The sequence below is a fragment of the Chionomys nivalis genome, chromosome 11, assembly GCF_950005125.1.
Source record: "Chionomys nivalis chromosome 11, mChiNiv1.1, whole genome shotgun sequence".
Classification (NCBI taxonomy): domain Eukaryota; kingdom Metazoa; phylum Chordata; class Mammalia; order Rodentia; family Cricetidae; genus Chionomys; species Chionomys nivalis.
The window spans coordinates 45,677,713-45,704,660 of NC_080096.1; the positions used below are offsets into that span (position 1 = coordinate 45,677,713).

General features: G+C 45.2%; 1 protein-coding gene across 5 annotated transcripts in view; it reads right to left on the reverse strand.

The window, feature by feature from the left end:
* Dnajc6 (DnaJ heat shock protein family (Hsp40) member C6) overlaps positions 1-26,948 on the reverse strand; it is a 151,463-nt gene that overhangs the window by 45,440 nt on the left and 79,075 nt on the right. For all 5 annotated transcript variants that reach the window (XM_057784111.1, XM_057784115.1, XM_057784112.1 and 2 more), the window contains 3 exons: positions 4,866-5,016; positions 3,810-3,859; positions 3,567-3,715 (listed from right to left, as the gene is read on the reverse strand). In XM_057784111.1, the coding sequence (XP_057640094.1) occupies positions 3,567-3,715; positions 3,810-3,859; positions 4,866-5,016 (350 nt within the window). The remainder of the gene's footprint in view (positions 1-3,566; positions 3,716-3,809; positions 3,860-4,865; positions 5,017-26,948) is intronic.

Genomic DNA, 26,948 nt, shown 5'->3' on the forward strand with positions numbered 1-26,948 from the left:
AGAAAAGTTAAAATTTTCCTGCTACCACCTGTCTCCACCACTGTGACCTCTACCCCAAAATTCAACCACGTAAGGGGATGTGACTGAGTTCAGGCTTCACACAGGCAGAGCTAGAATCTATGAGTCTATGAGTAACATCAGTCTTGCAGCATGTCATTTCCGATGATGCTTTATGGAAAAATATACCTACGTTTATTAAAACGAGGTTAAGGGGCAGACCTAGCCCTTCACTAAACTGGAAACAGGAGGGCATGACTCTAATCCTCACTGCCTGGAGGATAGGAACCACGGAGTCAGATTATCTAAGCATGTGTCAATGAGCTGCCAATCAACTCATAGAGTCAGTGCTGGGGGAGATGAGCAATGGCTTTGGAAAGAGATGAACCAAAAAGGTAGGGCTGAGGGGAAAACACAGATCTGGGGACCATCTTCCCGTAACTAAGGACTGAGAGACACAGGCCAGCAGGTCCAGTTCCCTTCTGACTAACCCTGCTGGGACTCTCGGGAAGGTTTATAGATGCCATGACATCCACGGTGTGGGAAAGAAGTGCAAAAGCCCGGGGTGTGTGACCTCTCCCCTTAGTGAAGAAAGACCAGCAAAGGAAAGGGTGGGGGCTCAGGCGGCTTTTAGGAAGAAGGCATAGTCCATGCAAAAGTACTGTGTGCAAGTGCACTGTGAGTGGTGAGAGTGTGTGAGTGTGTAAGTGTGTGTACATCACTTGTGCACCCCTGAGTGGCACACAGACTCCAGTAATGAAGGGCAGTGCATGACGAAGCTAGAGAAGCAAAGCCCTCATGACAAGAAGACACACTCTACCCCTGCTTAGAAGAGAAACAACACCACTTCTCCCACGTCTGCTGTGCGTCCCACTCTGGGACCGGCTGCACGCCTGCCTCCCAGCACTGAGCATCTCCATGGGCTCCACAGTTATTCACATTCACCTTTAGAACGCCGTGCATTCTCTTTTGAACCAGGCTTAAGTGCTTTGACAGCAAGAACCAAATATTTCTATTATCGCTCCAATGTTTAAGAATTCTTGGCACATCTGTTATTTTAGGAAACATTTATTAGGCATGCTGGGCGCTGTTCTGTAGTTCAAATTAAATAAACAAGGTCCTGCTCTCTCAGGGCACGTGAAAGCAACTCAAGGTAGATGTTCAGTATGTAATCCCTGCTCCAATTAAGACCAGTAGCAAGAGCTTGAGCTACACTATTAGGTGCCTTCATTTATAAATACCTTTATAGGGCTCAGCAGGGAAAGTGTTTCTCATGCAAGAATGAGAACATCTATAACCCCAGCACTGAGGAGAGGAGATGGCAGGTCTCAAGGGCTCACTGACCAGCCAGTCTAGCTGAGACAGCAAACTCTGGGTCCAGTGAAAGACCATGTCGCAAGAACTAAGGGGGAGAATCAATTAGAGAAGATGCCCTGATGTCAGCCCCTGGTGTCCATGTGTTCCTGCACACACACACACACACACACACACACACTACCAGAGTGATGAGGGGGCTTTTGAAAAAAAGATACTCAAGCATATCTTCACATATATAAATACTTCTGTGCCAATCTTACAAATTTACTTCTTTCAATAGAAAAGAGGCTGTCACAAATATATCAAAAACAAATAAAATTTCTATGAAATACTGTTTAGAATATTCCATTGTCCTTCAGTTGTGAAAATAATGGCATTCACTTAGTCTCCAAATGAGGAAAAAAAAAAACTCAGCCTCAAATATTTAAGCATAGTGCTGCATACTTGCAATCCTAGCACCCGAGAGCTAAAGAAGGAAGAGTGAAAATTCCAGACCAGTCTGGGCTATGCAGCAAGAACCTGCCTCGATAAACAAAAAAGATAACTGTGTTCCATTAGAACATCGGGGTCCATCAATGTTTGAAGTTCACTTGCTTAGAATTATATAATAGAGGAAATAACAATAGGACGGTTAGCTTATTGTGATAGATTTTAAAGAATTGCATACAAAACTCTTATCACAGAGTGGCTATTTCAATCCAACCACTTCGAGATGGTTTTTGTTTGTTTATCTGTCTGTTTCTGCTTGCCTGCATGCCTGTCTGTCTGACTGTCTGAGATAAAGTCTTGCTATTTATTTATCCCAGGCTATCCTTGAACCTGATGTGTAGCCCAAGTGAGCCATGAATTTGTTCTCCTCCTGCCTCTGCCTCCAGAGTGCTCAGACTACAGGTCATACCAGCTTCAAAACAGCCTTGGGAGGGCTTCTCAAAGAGAGATCCCCGCAGCAAGGGTAGGAGAAGTGCCCAGGACAGCAGGGATAGGAGAAGAGTCCCAGAAGTAGTTAGAAATGCAGACTCCTTGCCCCACCTTTATCTGCCTAAAGCAGAAGCCCTCTGAGCGGTTCTGATGCACTAAGGTTCAAGAGTGTTCTAAGATCAAGTCGAAAAGATCCTTAGCAAAACTTTCCTGTCTTGTTGATCGGTAGGGCAGAAGGGGATTTGGGAGAGCCCATGGAGCAAAGTTTTGTGTGTTGGACGGATGTGGAAACTAGACCCAGAGATTGTCAAGAGCGACCAGAACCTTAAGCAAAAACGTGGTCTAGCATAAAAGTGAGGGTCCATTGCTTTGCATAACCGAAATCAAAGTTCACTTTTTTTTTTTAACATTTACTCATTTATTTTGTGTATGTATGTGACCACATCTATGCCTTGGCACATGTGTAATAGTCAGAGGACAACTTGTGAAAGTCAGTTCCCTTCTTCTGTGGGTCCCAGGTACTGAGTTTAGGTCACCAAGTTTGGCAACTAACAAGCATCTTTATCCACTGAGCCATCCCCCCCCCCCAGTCCTAAACTTCTACTTCCTAAATGTCCATGCAAAAAAAAGTCACTCCTATTTTTAACAGATCCAGATGAAGTTATAGAACTAACCATATCTAAAGGATAAGCCACAAATATTTGAAGATAAGAGAAACAGGCAGGCAGGCAGGCAATAGACAGACAGAGAGCAGCAACGCCTTATTTCGGTAAGTCAATCAAGAACTCAGAAGTCAAAAGTATCAGGCATGATATCAGGTTTAAACCTAAGCAGGCTCCCACAGTGCCCTGCCTAGTTAGAAACTAAGAATATTCCTTTATCTTGTTCAAAAATCTTTTTTAAAGGCTAATTAAAATTGAAAAGATAATCTAGCTTTCCCAGTGTCAGCTCTCAGCCCAGGCTCATGATCAAAACCAGAAGCAGAAAGCCACTTGCTAGCTCGTGGTTTGGGGCACAACCCCTAATCTCTCTGGGCCTTTTTATTCTGCTGTGTATGGCGTCACATGTAAACTTCAGCGTGCCATGTAAATACTTTATAAATGTTGGTAGCTGATCTCTCCATTATGAATGTTTGAAATTATATTACCAAGGTGAGATGTGGAAGGGCAAGCATAAATATAATAATAATATATATATATATTACATATATATATAATATATATATATATCCAGAACTTGAGAGACAGAAACAACAGGATCTCAGCAAATTCAAGACCCCCAACCATACAAATAGTAATGCTACAGAACCCTTCCCCAGGGCGAAAACTCCTTACCCGACTGTGAAACTTGGCAGTTCGGTATGACTTGGGTGACAGGTTGTATACTGTGTAATGGTCAAGATGTCTGGAATCCAAAAAGCTCCGGATATCATCCACCTGATTCCTGAATCCTATGTCAACGTTGTCCAGAGGAAAGGACATCACTAGGAGAGGTCACACACAGAGAGAACAGGTTCAAACGATCTGCTGTCGGGGGGAACGGCACTAAAGAGCAGCTGATAAACACGAGACACTTACCGATAATTCTGGAGGTGACATAAGTGAAGTCTAGGTCTCCCTTTGTGTAGCTAAAAGTAAGACAGGAGGGGGCACTCATTAGAGCAACCTAACGTGACAATTTCTCTCTCCATTTAAACATCATGAACTGGAGCACTTGCGTAGTGGGCATATTTTTAACCTCTCTGCAATCTCTTCCCTCTACCAAGGAGGCATCGTTGAGAGAAGGCAGCCTACATCCTCTGGCTGCACCACCCACCTGTGCTTCCTGCCACCCTACACATGCTCCTTGATGTACCAGGTCAATCTTAGAATAAAACTGCTCTGTCTTCCCTAAAGCCAACAGTCCCAAAGTGTCTGACCCCCTGGAACTCTCTTTCCTAATTATGAACTGCTCAGGGGAGAGAAAGAAGAAGCTGAGAAAAAACAAAAGTCCCCTTCTCTCCTACCAACGTCTTAGATAAACAATAGAAGAAACAGGAAAAGTTTGCCTTTGAAGCAAGCTTAAAATGCCAATCAATATATTGGATTTGGTATTTGATTTCCGATTCAAAACTGAATATTGTAACCAAAGATAAATGAATAAATTTTTAATTATTAAGAATATAAAAGCTACTATATTATTTATATAAGAATTTTCATATAGGGGAAGAGAAATTAACTTCCTCTGCTAAGTAAATGTTGAGGGACCAGCAGGCTCCTAAAGTTCTGCTTCAGTTCCCATCCACAGACTGCTTGTGCATGACCTGATATAATCCCCAAGCCACTCAAAGACAAATCCTATCAGAGAATTTATTACCTTGCCTTACACCACATTGCTTATAAGCACAGATATTGTATTAGAACCCCCAGCATTTGTAAAGCTAAAGATGGTGACCATCCCATGCCGGCATACCAATGAGCTGAGTCCCACAGACTGTGCTTGTAGCCTCAAAGGGACTTAGCATTATGGTTTCAGTGCCATTTCCCTGTTGGTCAGCGTTGGCGATTATGTCACCAAGTTGACACTATGTGAATCCAGTAAGCAGTTGGCATGCAGCCGGATCCCTCTGGGAGCCCAGGTGCCACCAGCCTCACCTGCTAACAGACTGGATGACTCGAGAGGATGTGTCTTTGAGGGTGTCCTTCAAGTTGTCCTTCAGGTTACTGAATAGCCTCCCAGCACCACCTTTTACCATGTCAAAGAGGCCTCCCCCATAGCTGGGCTCCATGTCTGGAGAGGAGGCACCTGAGAAGGAGAAGCAGAAGGTTAAGCTTAAGACAACACTGAACCCCAGCCTCTCCTCGTCCCATAACACATGCATCGTCTCTAAGAGGCTGGGACTGTCCCAGCAATTATGTACGCCTCTCAGGATTTCCGAGTTTTAGCAATGCTGCTGGGCCCCAGAGAATACAAGCCAAGTTGTCATACATGGAGTCTTAGGAACAGGGACCTCCAGAGTTGTAATGCCCAATACCATGGCTGCTATCCAGAGGTACCAATTGAGCGCTTGAAAGACAACTGGCCACACTGAGTTGTTCTAATAAGAATACACAGAAAATTCCAAAAACTTGGCACAAAAAAAATAATAAGGCACCTCCATATTTTTACACTGATTACATTTGGAAATAATTCCATTTTAGAAATATTTAACTAAATATCTAATTTTGTCCGTCTCTTTTTATTTTATTTTATTTTATTTTTGGTTTTTTGAGACAGGGTTTCTCTGTGGTTTTGGAGCCTGTCCTGAAACTAGCTTTTGTAGACCAGGCTGTTCTCGAACTCACAGAGATCCGCCTTGCCTCTGCCTCCCAAGTGCTGGGATTAAAGGTGTGCGCCACCACCGCCTGGCCGGCCGTCTCTTTTTAATGTGAATAATAATGTTATGGGATAATGCTCTTGCACCTTGTAAAGATTTGTCACTCATGTTGGTTTAATAAAATGCTGATTGGTCAGTAGCCAGGCAAGAAATACAGGCATGGCAACCAGACTAGGAGAATTCTGGGAAGAGGAAAGGCAGAGAGACAGTCACCACCCAGATACAGAGGAAGCAAGATGAGAATGCCTTACTGAGAAAAGGTATCAAGCCATGTGGCTAAACATAGATAAGAATTATGGGTTAATTTAAGTTGTAAGAGTTAGTTAGTAATAAGCCTGAGCAATAGATCAGCCAGTTTATAGTTAATATAAGTGCCTTTGTGTTTCTTTGGAACTGAACAGCTACAGGACCAGGTGGAACAGAAACTTCCACGTACATACTAAAATTATATTTTATTGTATTTCATTTTATTTCAACTTTTTTTTTGAAACAAAGTGTTGTCATATAGAGCAGAGTAGCCTCCAGCTTGCTACCTCCCCACCTTAACCTCCTAAAGCGGGGTTACAGGTGTTCACCATCATACTTGGTTTGGAAAAGTTGAAAATTTTAAATTATCTATATAACCTGTATTATATTCATTGTTTGGGACTGACACAGAGAGACACCAGGAGGGAAAAAACATGCAGCTTAGGTTGGTTCATCCAGGGCCTGCTCTGGCCTTCAGTGGACCTGACTGCTAGATCCCTCGCAGCAACAGATCCTTCTGTCATGGCTGAGAGCTGCACAGTGACCACTGCTGTGACTTATCAGACACTTCCGTGTCTCTTCCCTCGTGACTACAGGAAATTGTACCCCTGTGACTAGCTCCCCTCAGCACTAATGATGTTTGGGTCAAGTACTTCTTTTTTGAGGGACCACCTGTACCATGGGGTGCTTAGTAGAATCCTTTGCCATCATAGAGTCTAGGACTATCTAGAGATCCAGGAATCCTCTGGGGACTTGGAACCTAGCCTCTGCCAATGCAAGGAAGATGATTTTATTTTATCATTTGTACTGAACTCTGATAAGGTAATTTCTTTGTGTTTTCTAGTCAGAAAGTTTCTGCTTTTAATTTCAAGTACCTCCTATCCTCTTACATGCTACTGGCATGTGTCTATAAATCCGTGTCTACTGCCACTTTCCATTCTTGATCACGAAAGCTGCGGATGCCCGAGGCATCATTAAGCATCTGTTTCCAAGTGGAACTCTATCAGAAATCACAGAGAACAGGGCATGCTGGGGAATACGGAAATGGACACGTGAACAAATGTCAACCGTGTCCTCCACTTCCAGGGCTTTCCCATCAGCATTGAACCTTTCATGGTGGTACAGTCCCTCATGGATGGAAACTGTTTATTATTCCTACTGAGAGGCAGTGAGGCAGGGTCTCAATCCAAGGCAGACCCAGAATTCACAGTGATCATCCTGCCTCAGTTTTTTACATGTTAGGATTATAGGCACAAGCTGGCCTATTACACGGATGTTTACACTAGGAGAGCAGGAGTCTCTAAGAAGAAGGCAGCTCATTGACAGCCTCAGTTAACTAGAAGAGCCAGCCGTTCACACCCATGTGTGCAGTTCTAAAGTCTAAATGAGAACCAGCCACATCACACTGTGCCCCAGGCCCATACCAATCCATGATTCTGCCAGCTGTGGTTAAGATGGTCCTTCTGTGTGTGTGTGTGTGTGTGTGTGTGTGTGTGTGTGTGTGTGAGAGAGAGAGAGAGAGAGAGAGAGAGAGACAGAGAGAGACAGAGAGAGACAGAGACAGAGACAGAGAGACAGAGACAGAGAGAGACAGAGACAGAGAGAGACTCTCCTCCCAGACAAGAAATAACCATTTGGGGGAGTTCAATTTCTCCTAATCCCAAAGGATCATCCCAGCTGAGTTTGTGGATTGTTTAGATTCTCTCTTGGAGGGTCTTGGAAAAGACCCTCACCTAAGTACTCGGCCTCCTACCTGTTACAGCACCTTTGCCTGGGGTATGGAAGAGAGTATAGAAGCAGGGAAGACTAGCGGAAGAGGTGCCATCTCTACAACCAGAGAGAAGCTCTCACCCCTGATGAGTACAGGCTTTCCAGGCGTGCCTGCTGGGGGACTCACAACCCTCACCTACACACTGTAAGGAAGCTCAATAAACTCCTTGGTTCTCTGCAGTGAACTTTGGAGCAATCAAGCTTCAGTTTGTTACTGGGGCCTCAGGAAGGGAGAATGGGTGTTGCTTATGTCCTCCTGAGAAGGAATTTTAGCAACTCTGCCTCGGATCCAGCCCCACTAACTGTTCCTTGATCTTCTCACCCTCCTACTGTGTGCATTTCACCTGGCAGGTCAGTGACGATGGCACTATTAGGACGTGTGGCCTTGTTGAGGTCTCTTTTGCTTGAGCTTCCCTCAATGTAGCTGTCAGTCAACTTCCTGTTGCCTCTGAGTCAAGATGGAGGACTCTCAGCTCCATCACCACATCTGCCTGCAGGCCACCAAGCTCCCTGCCATGATGATAATGGGCTGACCCTCTGAAACTGTAAGCAAGTCCCCCCAGTTAAAGGTTTGCATTTATATAGTTGCCGTGGTCATGGTGTCTTTTCGCAGTATTAAAAACCCAAACTAAAAAAAAAAAAAACCAAACTAAGACCCCAACCAAACTATAGCATTGTGTGGGCAGCCTGAGCGCTGATGACCCCTCTGCCCCGCAGCTGGAGCGAAATGCTGGCACCTGGTCTAACCACAGTGAAGATTAGTGCTACAAGCATAAGAAGGCTCTCTTGTGTTCTGTTTCCTATTGTGTTAGTTCCTTTTCTATTGCTGTGATAAAAACCACGATGACCAAGGCAACTCAGAGAAGGAATGGTTTATCTGGGCTTATAGTTCCAAAGGGTAAGAGTCCACCGTGGTGAGACATCAGGGCAGCAAGCAGCAGGTATGTGGGCTGAAGAAGCATCTGAGAGTTTATACCTCAAACTGAAAATTAGGAAACAGGGAGAGCTAACTACAAACAGCAAGAGTGGTTGGGCACCTCAAAAGCCTGCCCACAGTGACTTACTTCCTCCGGCGAGGCCAAGCCTCCTGATCTTTCACCAACAGTCAACCACTGAAAATCAACTATTCCAATGTCTGAGACCCGGGGGGAACATCTCATGCAAACCACTACACATGTGAAAGAGGGCAGATTATCTCCCTTTAAGAACACGTGTGTATAAAAAGTGGTATCCTGTTTTCGTGTTAAATATTTTGAGACTAGAGAAGCATAAAATGCACCCCCCCACACTTAGGCTCCAAAATACTCTGTCTAAACCCTCCTGATATACCACTTCTCAGCAGGAACATCAAGTTGATTATCTAGACATCTTGCTGACTCTCAGCTTCATGCTGGAGCAGAACACGGAGGCACGGGCCTATTAAAAGATGCGACTGCCTTTGATCATCTAAAACTTAGCCTCGCTCTGCTCGTTAAAAATGCTGCAGGAGCCAGGGTGACTCTCCAGAGCCATTTATAACACCCATGACACAAAAGGAGAAGGGGGGCACGGTGTGATTTTCCCCTAATGGCTCATTTGGGTGAGTGTGCCAGCTTTTCTTGGTGAGCCACACTAGGAGTCAAAAGTAAAGATTCTGCAAAAGGTATTCTTGCCGCAGCTAGTGAAAAGAAAGGGAGAGAGTTTCAAAATCTTACAGAGCAATAGCTGTACTCTGGCGGGACTGAATTCTGGCCTGTGACCCAGATCCAGTCACTTGTCTGTCTTTATATACTCTGAGATTTCAATGACTTTCCTGTGTTTTACCTGTTGGGGGGGGGTATCAAAAGACACTTGAGTTCATACTACATGCTAATTACATAAAGGCTGATTTCCAATGTCTCGAAGTAAATAAAATGTTATTGGAACACAGGGCAGCAGAGGTAGCTCAGTGGCGTATCACTTGCCTGGAATGCACAAGAAACAAAAGCAGAATGAGACTTTTGTGTTTATGTCTGGACTGTGGCTGCTTCTGTGCTGCTCGGGCAGAGCTGAAGAATTGTGAAACATGACAGTCCCAGAGCCTAAGCATTTGCCAGCTGGTACTTTAAGGGAGATTTCCCAACCTCCGCACTAGATTGTCCACCTTAAATGCTACCTGTAGGAACAGTGCTGACCAGGGTCCTTGGGGGATCTGAGGATCTAAGAGGCTGTCAAGGTCGGGACTGAAAGTGTGTAAGAGCACCATAGAATAAGAAACAGTCTCCGTCTGTGCTTCAGGCTCCAAGCAGACTCTTCTGGCATTTTGTCATTTTAGAACCTAACCCCCAGAAGGCAAATATCAGAACCGCACCCAGTCTCCCCACTAACCAGCCCTGTGTAATTCCCAAAAAAATGTCAGAAGTGAGTTTTCTTGGGGATTGTTAGCATTTGGAAGAGCATCCTAGCCCTCCCGTTATGAGACCAGCGCACTGGTTGCCCGACTAGTTCTCCTAATGCTGCTGACTGCCGCGAGCGCATCTGTCTCCCCACTGAACTGCTCACTGTCGGCTCCCTTGTCGGTATCCCCTTTTCAAGGGGGACTGGAGGCAATTCACAAGTCATTGGGAAGATGTCCAGGTGGGCCTAACTGCCTCACTGTGTGAGAAAGGCAGCAAGGACAGGTGAGGCTGCTCTTAATAGGCATCTTATCCACCTGTGATACCTGAGTCGAGACACTGAAAGGCGCTGAGGAAAGAGATGGAAAATATGGCAAGGACATCACAGCCCAACGTGAACACTGTCATCCCACCCATGCTCTCATGGCTCATACATCTGTCAAGGGCACCCTGGACTGCAGGCAGTGACTTTAAGACTCTAAGAAGGCACCCTCTCCCTTCCATTTGGTACTGTATCTCGCAAAGATTCAGTGAATAAAATAAATAAATAAAAAGAAAACCTACAGGGACAATTCTCATTCAGTTCACCACGGGATGTCATATGCATACCCAGGGCGGCCATAGTGGTCAACAGAGGACATTAGGTCACTGGAACTGTAGTTACAGATGGTTGTGAGCCATCATGTGAGTGCTGGGACTCAAACCCAGGTCCTCTGGAAGAACAGTCGATGATCATAATTGCTGATACATTTCTCCAGTCCCAAATGATGTATGTATGTAATGGCAAAGGAATTGGTTGAGTATTCCCAACTATGTTCTGTAGCAATTATAATTAGCTCACATATATACATATATATTTATACACATGTAATTAACAATTAAATTGCCTTGTAGAAGAATATAGACACTTATAGATACTTATGACTAAGGACAAAATGAAAATGAAAATATAAACATTGCATTGCATACTTATAAGAGAAAAACGTGGCAAGTAGAGAAAGAATTTGGAAGTGTTATATATTTTGGTGTTTTTTGAGACAGGATGTCATGTAATCCAGGAAGTCCTTGGGCTCTGTGTATAGCTGAAGATAAGGTTCTACCTCTCCAGCGCTGAGGTTATAGGCATGCACCACTACAGTTAGCTCAGAAACTATGATTAATATAAAAGAATAACTACACTAACCCAAGCTTACCGGATGTGTTCTATGTACCAGACACTGATCCAAATGCCTAGAGTGCAGTGATGTTTAATCTTCAAAGACAATTCCACTGTTCTTCCCATTCACATGGGAAGATGAAGATTCACAGGCCCACCAGGAACTCACTCAAGCTACCGCGGTAGATGCTGGGGTATGGAGCCAGTCAGAGTGTTCCAGAGCCCAGACTTTTATCCACTACATTTTCAAATGAGCTATAGCAATGACAATAATTATAAAATCATAAATGGTTTTTTTTCATTTTTTAATATGACTGCTTTTTCTAGATTTCCTACACCTCACAGCTTCACGGTTAAAAACACATATCAAATAAGGACAACAACCAGGTGCTGCACTGTAGCCGTCCAGGACATGATTGCTGGACGGCTGTGGGGCCCTCTCTCTTCTGCACATGGCAGTTCTCCAACACAGAAGCTTCTTGATGGCCTTTGAGAAGCAGCCATGTTTGCCACAACATTGGCACATCAGGGGCCATCAGCCTTCCTCGGTGGGCCCTCTATGCCTACACAAAGACACCTCCACAGAGTCTTCTGTCTCTCTTCTTTCCAGAAAGCCTCTATCCCCGGTCCTAATAACTGACTGCTACCATTCGGGGCCAGCCAGCTTAGGGTAAATCTGATGCTAACAGGTCATGTTCACACTCTTCTCCGCCAAAGGGCGTTTTCCTTCGTGTCTGTTTGTTTCCTAGGTGTCACCATGCTATACTGTTGCCTGGCATCTACCAAGTTGATGGGTGTAGGAGTGAAATCCTAGGCCTCAAAAGGCCTTGGCATGACTGCCAGCTCCTGCCCCAAGAACAAGAAAGACATGCCTTTGCCCAGAACTTGGCCAAAGGCAAAGAAAGCGATGTCATTACCAAGAAAGGCTTCCTTATCCCAAGGTAACGGATTTCCAGCTCTTGATTTCCCATCAATTAAACAAATAGATCATGCAGGCATAACTAGCTTCCTTATTAAAGAGCCCACTGCTTTGGCTTCCAGAATCATCTTTCCCCATTCAGCCCACTCCAGGGAATGTTCAAAGAGAGAAGACGGACTCTGGGGAAAGATGCCTTAGATATGAGGGTTGGGTTTCCTACTTAAAACCTACATAAGCTTGAGCAAATCCTTATATTCCTCTGTGACACCTGCTCTGCTTAGAATGGAACCAACTAGAAACAAAAGCTTTCCCGCGCGCCTCATGGGATCAACAGGATCAAAGGAGACCGTATATGAAGATGCTTTTTTAGGTGATAAGGCCTTTTTTTTTTTTTTTTTTTTTTTTTTTTTTTTTTTTTTTTTTTTTTTTTTTTTTTTAATGAGCAGGAGCTTTCATTTGCAGCCTTGGAAAATCAGCTCTCATAGTCGATGCTTCCAGGGAGGGCCCACAACACACGCCAGCGAGCGCTGGTGTCCAAGTGCACGAGATAAAAGTTTAAGCACACGCAAAAATAAATAAAATTAAGCAAAAAGTACTCAGCGCTCTATGCCCAACAAGAAGGCAGGGTCTAAATAAAGCTGGCGGTATTCAAACGCAGGCCGCTTATTAGTCAGAATGGCTTCGGATCCCAGAAGCACCCTCAGCCTACAGCAGCTGTCCACCAGTCTCCTGGTCCGCAGGAGGGAAGCGCCCACAGAATACATGCAGCTGTGGGAGGACCGAGAGAACTAAAGGTCTGCCATGCTCTTAGCATATGCCTGGCAGATTGGGAACACTTAGTAAGTGACAGTGAGCAGGGGCTGTGGAGAAAGCCAGGACCGATGCAGCCTGTATCACAAAGGACCACATTGTTCTGACTCATAGCTGGCCCAGCCAGACTGGAGAGGGGTAGAGTAAGCGAGGGATCCCTTTTCAGATCTTCTAGATGTCGTGTGTAAAGGTTTCGCTGTGGGGATGCAGAACTCTCAGTATCTCTGAGGCTCTGGTTTCCATCTTGTACAGCTCTGGATGTGGGCAACTATGACAAGCTATTGGCAGAACCATTATTAAGGTACACACGGATTTAAGGTCTATTTTTTAGTACTAAGGGATTTCTGGGTTATGTGGTCCATAGTGTGAGCTGTTACGTCACATTGCTCGACAGCATCCCTGACAGGTCCGGTGGCTGCTCCACAGACCCAGAGGACAGAAGCGGAGCTTGTGGTACACTGAGCCCAGGGCGGCAAGGGCCCAGAGCACCGGTGCTGATTCAAGTTTTGTGGGTTCAGGCTGTGCAGAAAGCGGGTATGAACAAGTGCAGAATGATTCCTGTAAGCCAGCCTAGCAGCAAATCAGTTCAATGAGAGACTTGCTACAAGGATCTGCTTCTGTTCTGTTTATTCAACCGCAGCCTCAAAACAGAGATAATTCAGCTGACAAGGAGATCAGTCTTGAAATTTTCCAAAATTCAACAAGAAAATATTGGAAGTTAGTGATAAACAATTCATGTTACATCACCTGACAAGTAGTTATAATGTGTATGTGTTTATTCTTTGTATTTTCACAGATTAAAAGGGGGCTATACTTTATAATGCATATGTTGAATCAACTGTTAAATATATCACTACAGACACTGTAATATCCACAGATACACGGGTCACATGGCAATTCTAGTTGTAGGTTTTAATGAAGCTTCACGTGTTCAAACTGTAAGATCCAACTACATAACCCTTCGTGAAGTTTACAAAATATGGCAAAGAAAAAGAACAAACCATCTTATCAAGTGTTTGCATGTCCTAAGGCATAAGTTTTACAAATTTCCAAAGTTCAAAACAGCACATATTTCCTGGTGTCTGCCCAGGCTCACTGAAATATCCGACGGCATAATAAGGGGGCCACGCTGCCCAACGTGAAGTCACAGGCAGAGCAAGCCACGTCCCTTTGCCATACCCTTAACTGGAGCCTAGACTGGCAAGGCAAACAAGCACATCAATCAACACAAAATGCCATACCTTGTCCCATAATCCTCTGCCTGACTGTTCTCTGTCAAGAATGCGCTGTACTGAAAACTAGGAGCCAAGGCCCAGGGCTTGAGGCAAGGCAGAGTGAATTGTTGTGTATCGTCAGTAGTACGCCACTGAGCTCAAAGCAGGAACTGTGGACGTGTACAGTAAAGAATTCTGGTATTTGGGAGATGGGAGTGTAACTGGTTAAGCAAACCTCCACCTATGCTAGTACAGGCATGCACATACACATGTGTGTGCACATGTGACCATGGAGTCGAGGAGAAGAAAAGAAAGAAGGTACAAGGCAGAGATGGAAACTTCAGGGTTGATTTTGATTTGTTTTTTGTGTTCATTTTTCTTTGCTTTTTGAGACAGGATCTCACTATGTAGACCAGCTGGTCTAGAATTCACAGAGATCCTCCTGCCTCTGACTCCAGATTGCTGGGATTAAATGTTTATGCCACCATGCCTGGCTAAACTCCAGGTTTTTTTGGGGAAAATAAAACAACTCTGTTGGTATTTTAGAAACAATATATCCTTTCATTCTTAGTCCTGGGTTTTTATATACAAACGTAGACAAATATTTGGGGATCCTATAGGTATACACATAGAAGTAATAGTACACTGTCTCGAACCTGCCAATTTTCTTACTTAACAATGAAAGTTAGCATCGAAAGTTATTAGTACTCAAGCATGATAGTGCATGCCTGTTCTCTGGACACTCAGGGAGATCACGACAAGAAGATTGAGAGTCTGAAGCCAACCTGGTCCACCTTGTGAGACCTATCTAACAAAAGAAAAGATGCCAAGCTGGGGTGATGTCTCAGGGGTAAAGTGCTCGCCACACCAGCGCCAGAACTTGAGCTTGGACCCCAGAAGTGACATAAAGATGGGTGCATTAGTAACCTACAGCAAAATGGGAGGTGGAGGCAGGAGAGTTCCCAGAACTCATGGGCAAACTAGTCGCAGCGCAAGCAAAAGGCAAGAGCACGAAAAGATACCCTGTCTCAAAAGGAGAGGGAAGGTGGGGGCTGACACCCAAAGGTCGTCCTCTGACCTCCACAAATGCACCATAGACAAATACACACAACCATTAGGTCTTTTCCTCTAATGTCTCTCACTGGGCTTCATTCTAATCATTAGCTTATTCCAGGATGTTCTGCTCACCAGATGCTCTCCATGTTACTATAGAAAGGACTAGAGAAGAGAGCTTTATCTAACAGAGGATACCTGAATGTCAACCTGAGTGAGGGTGGACTGGAAAGCTTTCCAGGCCAAGCCAGGAAACAAGCCAAGGTCGAGAGAACACAGCATCAAGGTGAGAGCCCTCATGTCAGAGCTGTCACAGCAGGGACCCTGCCAAGCTCCATCAACACTGAAGAGTGGGCATTCTGGTCCCTCCTGAACAGACGCAGAAGCAGGGGGTGGTTCCAAGACGGCAAACCTTATGCTCGGCTATCCACTGGCACCCCCTGCTATTTCCTCAGGGACCAAGAGGATGAAAAGGGCATGCTAGAGACGGTGACCTAACCCTGGAGGGCAAAGGAGTGTCCCTTTGGTTCCAGAAGACTTGGAAGTCAACCCGACAAGTGTGAATGTTTTACCAGACTCGCTGTGGAAATGCTTACAGAGCTCAGTCCTCATACTCACACACAAATGGCAAAAATACAGGGACCAGCAGATTTCCAAAGGGCTGTTCATAGAGCAGGTTGCTATGGTTCCGGCAAGGGGATTTCCGCAGGGACCGCACATCCTTTACTGTACATTTCAAAAGCCAGAATCCCACTGTAAGGCATCTGAAGGAAATTTCAAGGCAGTTTTTTTTTTTGTTTTTTTTTTTTGCATCTAATGCTCAGATAAATGTGGAAGTAGAACCCAGTAATAGTCTATGGTAACTTGTACAATGCATAAAAATATTCAAGTGGGCTCAGGGAGTCGCAGAAGCACATGCCCACGTACTGACTAAACGCGGAAGGTGAGATGTCAGAAGATGAATCTCGGGACGGAAAAAAACACACAGCAAACACTCGAAAGAAAATCAGCAACTTAACTACGAACAGAACTGGCCACAGAGCGGGTAAATGCACCGGCCACCAAGACTGCGGACAGAGTCCCCTCCTGGAAACCCACGTGATAGAAGGTAAGAACTGACTACTTCGAATTGTCCTGTCATGCGCTCCGTGACCTATGCATCCACACACATAAGTAAATGTAACTAAAAACATTTAAGGTAACCGGATACTGTTCCAGGTCACAGGTCTCAGTTGCAGAGAAAACCACCATTATCTCTGCCCAACTTTTGGCGTGGGTGCAGTTTATGGAGATAGTCTAATAAGTATAACCTCTTCTCCTCTATAAGGACACACCGTTTGCTGAGCAAATTCAGTCAGTGAGCAGGCTGGTGGGCTTCTATGCCTGGTCAGCCTGAGTAGACAGCCAGGTCTAAACTCCTCCCAGCAGCCAATGACACACCCTCACCTGCTGGATCACGAAAGGGTGGTTCCTACCTCCTCTCCGGGCCCCTCCCATGCAGAAATTACATTCTGTGGGGCCACTTTTCCAATGTCAGCTCCAATGACAGCTCCCTGAGAACCAGGAAAAGAGACAAGACATTTGCTACAAGGATAGGGATGACTGAGAGGGCCCAGGCCAGTGGGCTTGGGAGTACGGGCAGCTAGGGAAGCACTGGAGATGCTGGGGACATTGAGGAGTCGAAAGCGAGAGCCTGTGTTGAATTTAAAAAAGAGAGAGAGGAAGAATGAGAGAGAAGGAGAAAGGGAGGGAAAGGGGGAGAAAGAGAGAAAGAGATTTATAGAGAGGGGGAGGGGGAGAGGTTTTACACTGTGTGGATTTGAGAAGAGGAGCCACACACTCCAGAAATGGTCTTGAAGGAGGAATCCTTCTGTGATTCTCATCCTGCCAGCCCCGCTACCAATCGAGAATGGCGTCGCTTTCCCTGCTCTTGCTGTCAGCTAGCTCAACTGGTGCTCTTCCTTGTTTAATTATGCTCGGATAACCCTGACAAGGCTGGCTGAGCCTCGCTGTAGATCATGACAGTGGAAATCCTAAAATAAAAGCAAGATTAACGACATGACCTCAGTCTTGACAGGAAGGTCTATTAATTGGAAATCATCGCCGTAATTGAATTCCAGGCATAGCGTTGCCATCTGGATTAAATTTTCTGAAACCTGTTTCTTCACCTCTATCAAGATAACTGACATGTGCCAATGACAACTAAGCCAAGCAATGAGCTCTGCAGAGGGAGACAGGTAATTGATTACTTCCCTGGCATGCTAGTTACCCGAAGCATCGGATCAGTCTGAAGTCACGCTTTGAAGGGGCCATCACCATCGCTTGGACCACTCTCCTTTCTATATACTCAACCATGAGATGTAATCTCTCTGGACCTTTGTTTAAGATAGCAGGTATTAAAAGAATGAAACACACACATACAGAGAGAGAGAGAGAGAGAGAGAGAGAGAGAGAGAGAGAGAGCACTCAATAAGAATTTCCCATTATCACTCCATCTTCACTTTTTTTTAAAAATGGGGAAGGAGCTATGCGACCTGTTTTTGCTACAAGCTGCACCCTGATTGGCTACACAAAGTGATGCCACCAACAGAATAGAGGAATCAGTCCCACGCAGCACCTCCATGAGTTCAAGGCTTCATCTGTCTGTGGTTGACATTTGATTCGATGCCAATGTGTCTCTTCTGTTTCCTGCCGTCTGCCCGTGAGCTTGTGTCTGGCTTTGAGTCAAAGACACACATGCCAACACGGAGAAGTGAGGAAAGAGGAGGAAGGCTGGAGGGTCTCTGGGGATGCGGCACATGACCACAGCATATACTGAAGCCCAGACGTCACTGTTTCTTCTCAGAATTGGGCACACTGGGGCTGGAGAGATGGCTCAGCGGTTAAGAGCATTGCCTACTCTTCCAAAGGTCCTGAGTTCAATTCCAGGCAACCACATGGTGGCTCACAACCATCTGTAATGAGGTCTGGTGCCCTCTTCTGGCCTGCAGGCATACATACTGACAGAATATTGTATACATAATAAATAAATAAATAAATAAATATTTTTTTAAAAAAAGAATTGGGCACACTGGACATGGATTAGAAGCAGGGGAGCAGAAACTGGGAAATGCACAGGTTCTCAGGCCCTAGAAGCTACAAGGACAAATTGACCTTCAGGCAAGATAGTGTTTGGCACCATTGGGAAAGGTGTGGAGATGACATGGTTGAAGGCTTTAGGACAAACTGGAGAATTGGCAAGAGGGCAAGTGAGACCTGATGTATGTAAAGCATTCAGCACAACGCATCCCAGAATGAGCAGTATACAGGATATGAAACTGAACTGAACTGATGCTGTCGAGAAACCAGAGGCTCCAATTCACTCTTCTTTCTTCCATCCTTCCTTCCTTCCTTCTTTCCTTCCTTCCTTCCTTCCTTTCTCTCTCTCTTTCTTTCCTTCCTTTTTTCTTTTTTTCTTTTCTTTTTCTTTCTAACTTTCTTCCCTTTCTTCTCTTTCTTCCTTTCTTTCTTTCTTTCTTTCTTTCTAACTTTCTTCTTTCTTTCATTCTCTTTCTTTCTTTTGTGAGTGTATATGTGTCTGTTGTATATGTACATATCTGTATGGGAACAGGTACGTGTGGGAATACATCACACCTGACCTTAGGTGTCTTTCCCAATCATTCTCCACTGTTGTTAATTTTTATTTCACTTATTTGTTTGTTTGTCTGTTTATGTGAGGCGGGCATGTGTTTGTTACAGCGTATGTGACCAGGTTAGCAAACAATTTGGAAGAATCGGTTCTTCCTTCCACCGTGTAGGACCTGAAGACCAACAAGTCACCAGGCTTGTCCACAAACACCTTTATCTGATGAGCCATCTCACCAGCCTTGGTCTTTTTGAAACAGGATCCCTCACTGAACATGAAACTTGTTGATTGGCTAGGCTGGCTGACCAGTGAGCTCTAGGGATCTCCTTTCTCTACATCTTGCAGAACTGGGGTTACAGATGTTGACACTATGTCTGGCTTTTATATAGGCTCTGGGGATCTGAACTCAGGTCCCTGTGTTTACACGGCAGGTATTTTATCAAGTGAGCCATCTTCAATTTCTTTTCTTTCTTTTTTTTTTTTAAAGATATATTTATTGTGTATAGTGTTCTGCCTGCATGTATGCCTGCAGGCCAGAAGAGAGCACCAGATCTCATTATAGATGGTTGTGAGCCACACTATGTGGTAGCTGGGAATTGAACTCAGGACCTCTGGAAGAGCAGCCAGTGCTCTTAACCTCTGAGCTATCTCTCCAGCTCTCAATTAATTTTCAAACCAACCGCAGTCATGCTCAAGGGTAACTGTGTGCTAACAACATTGCCCATTGCTTATTCCCCACATTCTCAGACCTGGGGGTGTGGCCACAGGCCTAAATCCATCATCCATTATATTGTCAGGTACAGTCTTATCATTCCCTTTTATAGACCAGCAAACTGAGGACCTGTCTTGGTCTATTTAAGCTGCTATAACAAAATGCCATAAACTAGGTGGCTTACAAATAATAGATTTATATTCCTTGCAGTTCCGGGGCTGGGAAGTCGAGGATCAAGTGAGAACATATAGTGGCAGCGAAGGCCTTTCCCCTTTCCCCTGTGTCCTCACATGATGACTGAGCCCTCTAGAGCCTCTTTCTAAAAAAAAAATAAAAAATAAAAATAAAAAGTTTTTTATTTTTGTTTTGTTTTTCATTTGTTTGTTTTTTATGTGTGTGGGTGTTTCACCTACATCTATGTCTGCATACCACAAGCATGCCAAGCCTTCAAAGGGCATAGGAAGGAATCTGACCCTGTAGAGCTGAACTTACAGATGTCTATGGGTCATTATATAGATGCAGGTAATTGAACCCAGGATCTGGGGAAAGCAGCCAGTGCTCTTAACCACTGAGCCATCTTCGGCCCCAAGAAACTAATTCCACAGCTTTGTTGTCATGTTCCAATCACCTTCCAAATGTCCCATCACCATAGCCTACCAATTTCAACATACAACTTTTGAGTCAGGGAGCACAACTGTTCAGTCTGTAGCAAACAGGACATCAAACAGAAACCCAGGTCCCACAGCCACACCTCTCCCCCATGTCTGTCTCTAAAACCCATGTTCTTCTCATACCATCACAGCCGCCCTGTGTATTTGTTAAAGACCTGAAACACAAAGAGACAAAGGCAACCCGAGTGGTCTGCCAGCAAGGGGAGAAGCCCTGATGTCTGCCCTGAGAGTGATCCAAGAGTATTTCCAAGACCAGGCACCCAGCAGAGGGGACCTGCTGAGCAGCAGCAGCTGGAAAGGAAGACACAAATTAACAAAACTACCAGCTAGACCTTTAATAGAAGGAGAAGACAATGGGGGTGGGGGTCTAATCATTCCCCCCTCTTCAGGTTCACAGAGGGATAGAGAGCAGGGCAGGAAGCTTTTCCTAATGAATCTCCTTGAGCTGCATAGGCTAACCCCATGCACATGCGCGCACACACACGCTTGCACATCACACACACACACTCCAAACTGTCTTTAGGGTCTGCATCTATTCATTTTCAGTCTTGTGTTCACCAGACGCAAGCCTGAACGAGGCCAGTGTGGCAACAGAGCTCAAGACGGGAAGAGCGAGGACCCAGAGAGCAAGCCGCAACACACGACTCGTTCACCCCACAAGCAGGCTCTGGAAAGTGCTCACTGTCACACTTCTTTGAGGTAGAAAAGCACATTCTCACCGGGAAACCCAAGGTCAACATCACCTCAAAGGAAGGTGGTTGTGATTGAAAAAATTCCTAAGTCATTAGAGGAATCTGGTCCCCCTCTGTGTCCCTTAGATCTTAGACGATGTGGCCAGGATTCACAGGCTCTGAGGTTTCAAAGGCTGACACTAACGACTACAACAGGGGTCTGGGTAAAAGGGTGGACAGCGGGCACAGTTGAAAGCCTGTGCTTTTCCATTTTGCACAGAATGTCCTCTGCAAAGAACAGCGACTGTGGGTTGCCAAGCCTTACAAAGGCTTGGAGTCCTTCAACAAGAGAAAGTGAGATTTCTACAGAACCTTTGTGCACACTGAGAAGGGTGACTCAGCCCTTGCATTCAGGACCAAGCCTATGCATGACTATAACTATACACGGTCAAGCATGGCGGCCCTGGGGAAGCTAACCTTGCCTGGGCTCCTGCTAAGTGTCAGGTAGGACAGGAAGCTGCTCGCCCAGCATCTTCCTCCACCCTTTCAAAGGCCTGGGGGCAGTCCTAGTTTACAGGTGTGAAATCCAGGGCCTTGTAGAGCCTACCTAAGCTAAGAGGTCTGCAAGCAAAAGAGCAAGGCATTGCCAGGATCGAGGATCACACCTGACTCCAGATGGCCAGGCTTTGATGAAGCCAGGTCTCTATATCCAAGCAGCCAGAGTTCCAGCTAAACATGGGGGGGCTGAGGGAGCAGGGAGGTGCACTGCCATTCCAGCATTCAAGAGGCTGAGGCAAAAAGCGTTCAGTTGAGGCTACAGAGTAAGTTCAAAGCCAACCTGCACTACATAGTGAAATTCTGTTTCTAAATAAAATGTGTGTATGTGTGTGTGTGTGTGTGTGTGTTTCTGAATTAGAACAATGTCTGCTGCTGCTGCTGACCAGGGAGCATGATTACACAGCCTCAACTCTGTTATCTTACCTTACCAAGAATAGCCAGTCCTAAGTGCCGCCGGTCCAGTGGGAGCAAGGGAGAGCTACAGGGGAATTACCATTTACTCTGCACTTTCAGTCAGCCGGGTGCGTTAAATCACATTTAATCCTTACAATACCCTGCTGAGGCAGCTCTTCTGGCATCTGATATATGAGGAGGAAATTTAGGTTTAGTAAGGTTAAATAATTAGATAATACGTCGCACAACTAAGAAATACAAGGTCAGAACAGACCCAGGTCTGCCCAGCTCTAAAGCCCTTCTGCTATCATTCTGTTCGGCAGAGAGAGACGTGAACAGGCTTCCTATAGCCATCAGCTATGAATGGATGGCTGCAAAGAAGACTGCACACGGTGAATCACATCGTGGAAATGGCCGCGTGCTATAGGCATCCATCTCTCCCATCACCCAATAGCCAGCATCGCTGTTCTGACCCCAAGTAGCCCAGGGTCAGCACAACTGTGCAGCCCCAGCCTTCCTCCCAACACTTCCCATTAGATGTCCACCATTCCCAGGCCTGAGTCCAGACACTGGGGGTATACACCGTCTAACCCATGAGGGTAATGCACAGATCCGAACCCCAAATGCCGAGGTACCTGAAGTAAATGACTCCTTGGATTATCTGCTTACCATGTCCCCCTAATGCCCAGTCACCCTGTGATTCCCAAACTGTGTGGCCCAAGGAAATTGTGACTTAATCAACTACACAGCAAGCACGGGTAGGGTCATAGCTGGAATCTCCACAAATGGCAGCATTGTCTATGGAACAAGAACATTCATGGCTCCATGGTGGGTTGTTGTTCTCTCTGCTCTGGAAGCCCTGGCGACGACTATTATATAACGGGTTGGCCAGCTGCAAATGCCTTCTGTCCTTTCTCTGCACTTGGCGTTGACCTCAGCTGACTGCCTGCTGACTGACCGCTGCCCAAGGGCCCTGCTTGTAACCTTTAACCACAAACATCTTGTCTGTAACTCCTGGAAGAGGGGTAAGACGAACACAGTGCAAGGTGTGTGCACGGTGGTTGGACAGGCACGAGTACACTTCCCAGCCTCTTGAAAGGGAGCACCTGGGAAGCAGTCGGGCTGAGCAGCCTTGGCGTCAGGCAGTGTGTGCCCGAACTTCAGTTCAGCACTTTGCTAGCTGTTTCTTCCCCTCCCCCTCACTTTTTTGAAAATGTTTTTTTTTCTTACATGATATATCCTGATTATGGTCTCTCCTCTCTCTGCTCCTCCCAGATCCTTACCACCTCCTCACCCATCCAGACCACCCCCCCTTCTGTCTCTCAGAAGAAAACAAACAGGCTTCTAGGGATGATAATAATAACAAAATAAGATAAAATAAAAACTAACACATTAGAATTGGACAAAACAGACAGAAGGAAAAGAGCCCAAAAGAAGGCATGAGAAACAGAGACCCATTAGCTCTTACAGTCAGGAATCCCATAAGAACACCAAACTGAAAGCATAATATACATGCAAAGGACCTTAGGCTAAAAAGAAAAAATAGTGTATATATAATATATTTAATGTAATATACACAATAAAAATAAATTTTTAATGAAAAAACGTGACATGACATTATGATACAGGGAGCCTCTAAAGATGCCGTTGAGTCTGTTTTCTCTTGGCCATCTACTGCTGGCCGTGCAGCCCACCCTTAGTGAGGCTCCCCTGGAGGACACTAAATTTTCATTTGCAAGTGGTTATCAGTTGGAGTTTGCTTCTGAGTTAGGGATGGGAGCCTGTCTCTGTTTCTCATTTCAGTTAGCTTCTTCTTCAGATAAACTGCATAAACCTTGGGCTCATCACAGGGCCTGAAAGATGGGACGACATTAACTACCTCATGGGCTATTCTGAGGATCCGAGATGAGAACATGTCAGTGAAACCAGTGTTGGGCTGGGAAGGGAGCTCAGTGGGTGATGTAATCCTTATGCATCATGAGCTCCATCCCTGGAGCCCGTATGAAAAAGCCTCATGTGCTGGCACAGTCCTACAATACAGTTCTGGAGAGGTGGAAGCAGGAGGCTGGCCTGCTGAAAAGGGGACAAGCTAATGAGAGACCCTGTGGTGGCTTAAAAGGCCCATAGGGAGTGACCCTATCGGAAGGTGCGGTCTTACTGGAGAAGTTGTCACTGGGGGAAGACTTGGAGGTTTCAGAGTTCAAGCCAGGCTCAGTGTATCTGACTCTCTTTCTGCTGCCTGCTGATTCAGATGTAGAAATCATGACTACCTCTCCAGCATCACCCCTGCCTGTGTGCTGGGATGCTGCCCACCAAGATGACAATGGACCTCTGAACTGTAAGCCAGCCACAATGAAATGTTTTCCTCTGTAAGAGCTGTTGTGGTCATGGTGTCTCTTCACAGCAATAGAAACCTTAACTGAGACAGACCCTGCCTCAAAATACAAGTGGATGTTCCGTGAAGAGTGACATACCAGGGTCACCAGTGGCCTCTATATCCATGTACACATGCACCTGCACACATGTGTGCTCACATAAATGTGCACACACACACACACACAAAGAAAAATATCCCACTGCTCTACTTGTCTATTATTCGTTTGTATCACTGAACCCCTCCAATGTGGGAGGCCTTCGGTAGGAAACACAGAAGAATTCATGGCTGCTACCTTCAAGCTTGGCATAATCTAGCAACTGAGAAGCATAAACAAAAAAAGGTGTGCAATGCCATGTAGGGAGGACAGTGCTGTGCACAGCGTATCAGAGGAGCTCATCAGAGGGCACCGAGGACAAGGACAGATGAGTGGAAACATCAGGATGAGATAAAGAGGCGGACCAGGTTGTTCCATTCTCTCAATCAGTATGTACCGCTAGGTACCAACCTTGATCCTATTCTCATGTCTGGTACCCAACATTTCAGAAGATGCTGCCTGTTCCACTCTAAATGCTGGTCACAATCCAACTCCATACAGAAGTCTCCACTATCTAAAGAAAGCAGAGGAAATGGGGACTGACAGGTTCACATAGTAAAAAGACAGACTTAACTAAAATTAGCCACGCATGAGACAGGGACCAGGGTAGGGAGATGAAGCTACAAGTCAGGTTTCTTTTTAATACAATTGCTATACAATAGAAATCTGGATATATATATATATATATTCTGCATCTTTATAAATGTAAGGTTTAAAATAGCTACCCCAAAGTAAAAGAGACAGGAAACAAATGAACTAAGTGCATAGTGGATGATGTAACATTTCTCATGCAGAGAAATGATCTCAAATGACTTGATTAAATAACCAGCTAAAGTGAAATCCACTGATCCTCCCAGGGAGTATGAAGCGTTTTAAACTAGCTTGAGTTGAGCTGCTACTATAGTCTATGGCTGTGTATTACTGAATAAAAATATAAGTAGTTATGTAGCTTTTTAATAAGATGGGGGGCTGGAGAGATGACTCAGAAGTTAAGAGCACTGAATGCTCTTCCAGAGGACCTGAGTTCAATTTCCAGCACCCACACGGCAGCCACAGCTGTCTGTGACTTCAGTTCCAGGGGACCTGACACCCGTGGCAAAATACCAACGCACATAGAATAAAAATAAATAAATTTAAAAAATATTTGGGATACAGGGCATACGAGAGAGCTGTATCATTAGGATCCAGGAGGTATTCTATCTTTTAAAAAGTTATTTGTTGTACTGTCCACTAAGAAGATCTAGACACTGCCGCCCAGGAGCAGTGAGCACCCCTCCATAGAGACTGCGAACACAAAACACCACCTCCCTCTAAAAGGAAAGATGACTCTTTGAAAACATGGTTAATCCGGAACATTGTGAAGGAATTTGGAGCCAGCAGAAGGGGCTCTGACTGGCCAAGGGTGAGTATTTTTGAGTATCAATGAAGTGCTAACTGCCATTAAAATATAGGCTCATAATAATTGTAAGATAAAGAAACTCTCAGTCACCATCAGAAAAGACAAAAGAATCTGTTTTTAATTTTTGAAAATGTAAAGAGAAAAAAAATCAAGCCTTTTTCCTGTCTTTGCTAAATAAATTGCTCAAATATCTGATAAGGAAGAATTTCTCCTTATGGAAATATTCCGTCTGTTCTAGTTTTGTTTCTGTTGCTGTGATAAACTACCCCAACAAAGAACAGCTTTCGGGGAGACAAGGTTTATTTTAGCTCACAATCACGTGCCCATTGTTGCTGGAAGTCACAGGCGGCAGCAGGCTGCTCACATTCACCGTCGGGAGCAGAGAGAAAGGAACGCAAACATGCTCACTTGCTGCCTGCTCACGGCACGGCATCATTTCTCCAACCTCACAGTTCAGGATCCCTACCCCTGCCTAGGGGACAATGCCACCCACAGTGGTCTGGATCTTTGTATAACAATTATCTCCCACAGACACACCATAGGCGAGGGCAATGGTGGGAGAGATGCTTAGGAAAGAGTCAGTTTCAGAACTAAAGACTTGCTCTTGGGTAGCAGTGAGCCACCTCCCTGTGAACTATGGGCCAGAGCAGCTCCTGGAGCTCACACAACAATGCAAGCTATTGCCACTGCTGGCAGCTGCCAAGTAGACTGCTAAGATTATTGCTAAAGACACCGCACACTGGTTGCGCAACATAGAAAAAGATCAAGCAGAAACTGGGCTAGAAGCTTCCTGTCTGCTGACTGGCCTTCGTAGCACCAGAAGCTGCTGCACAGGGTACTGAAGGAAAAGTCTTTACCAACCTTCTTCCTTGTTGATCCCACAAGTTGCTTTGTTGACCAGCTAGGCCAGAAGGCCTGTTGGTGCAATAGTAGCAAGAGTATTATGGGGGAAACTAAATTCTTTCTGACTGGATGTGAGAAGTGCTCCATAGGAAGGAAAACACATCTGGTACAGTAAGCGCAGTCCAAAACCTCCGGCTAGGGAAGTCACAGACCTGAGGGAGAACCTGCTACTGCTGTTTTGTCTGCTAGACACAATGAGCCTGCCAAACGGGCTTTAAATATTTTGTGTACATCCATGGTGTCATTGCCAGCTTTGCTCAGAGGTTTGTTGTTACTGCGGAGACTCGACTTATCAAAGGGCTGAGAATAACTGATTGTTGAAAGCTGGTCCCTAAGATGAATCTGTATAGCCCTCCCACGGCTCAGATAGCATCATGAAGAGGAGACGGAAAGAATGCAAGAGTTGGAAGAGTTGCAGAGGAAAGCTTTCTTCAGG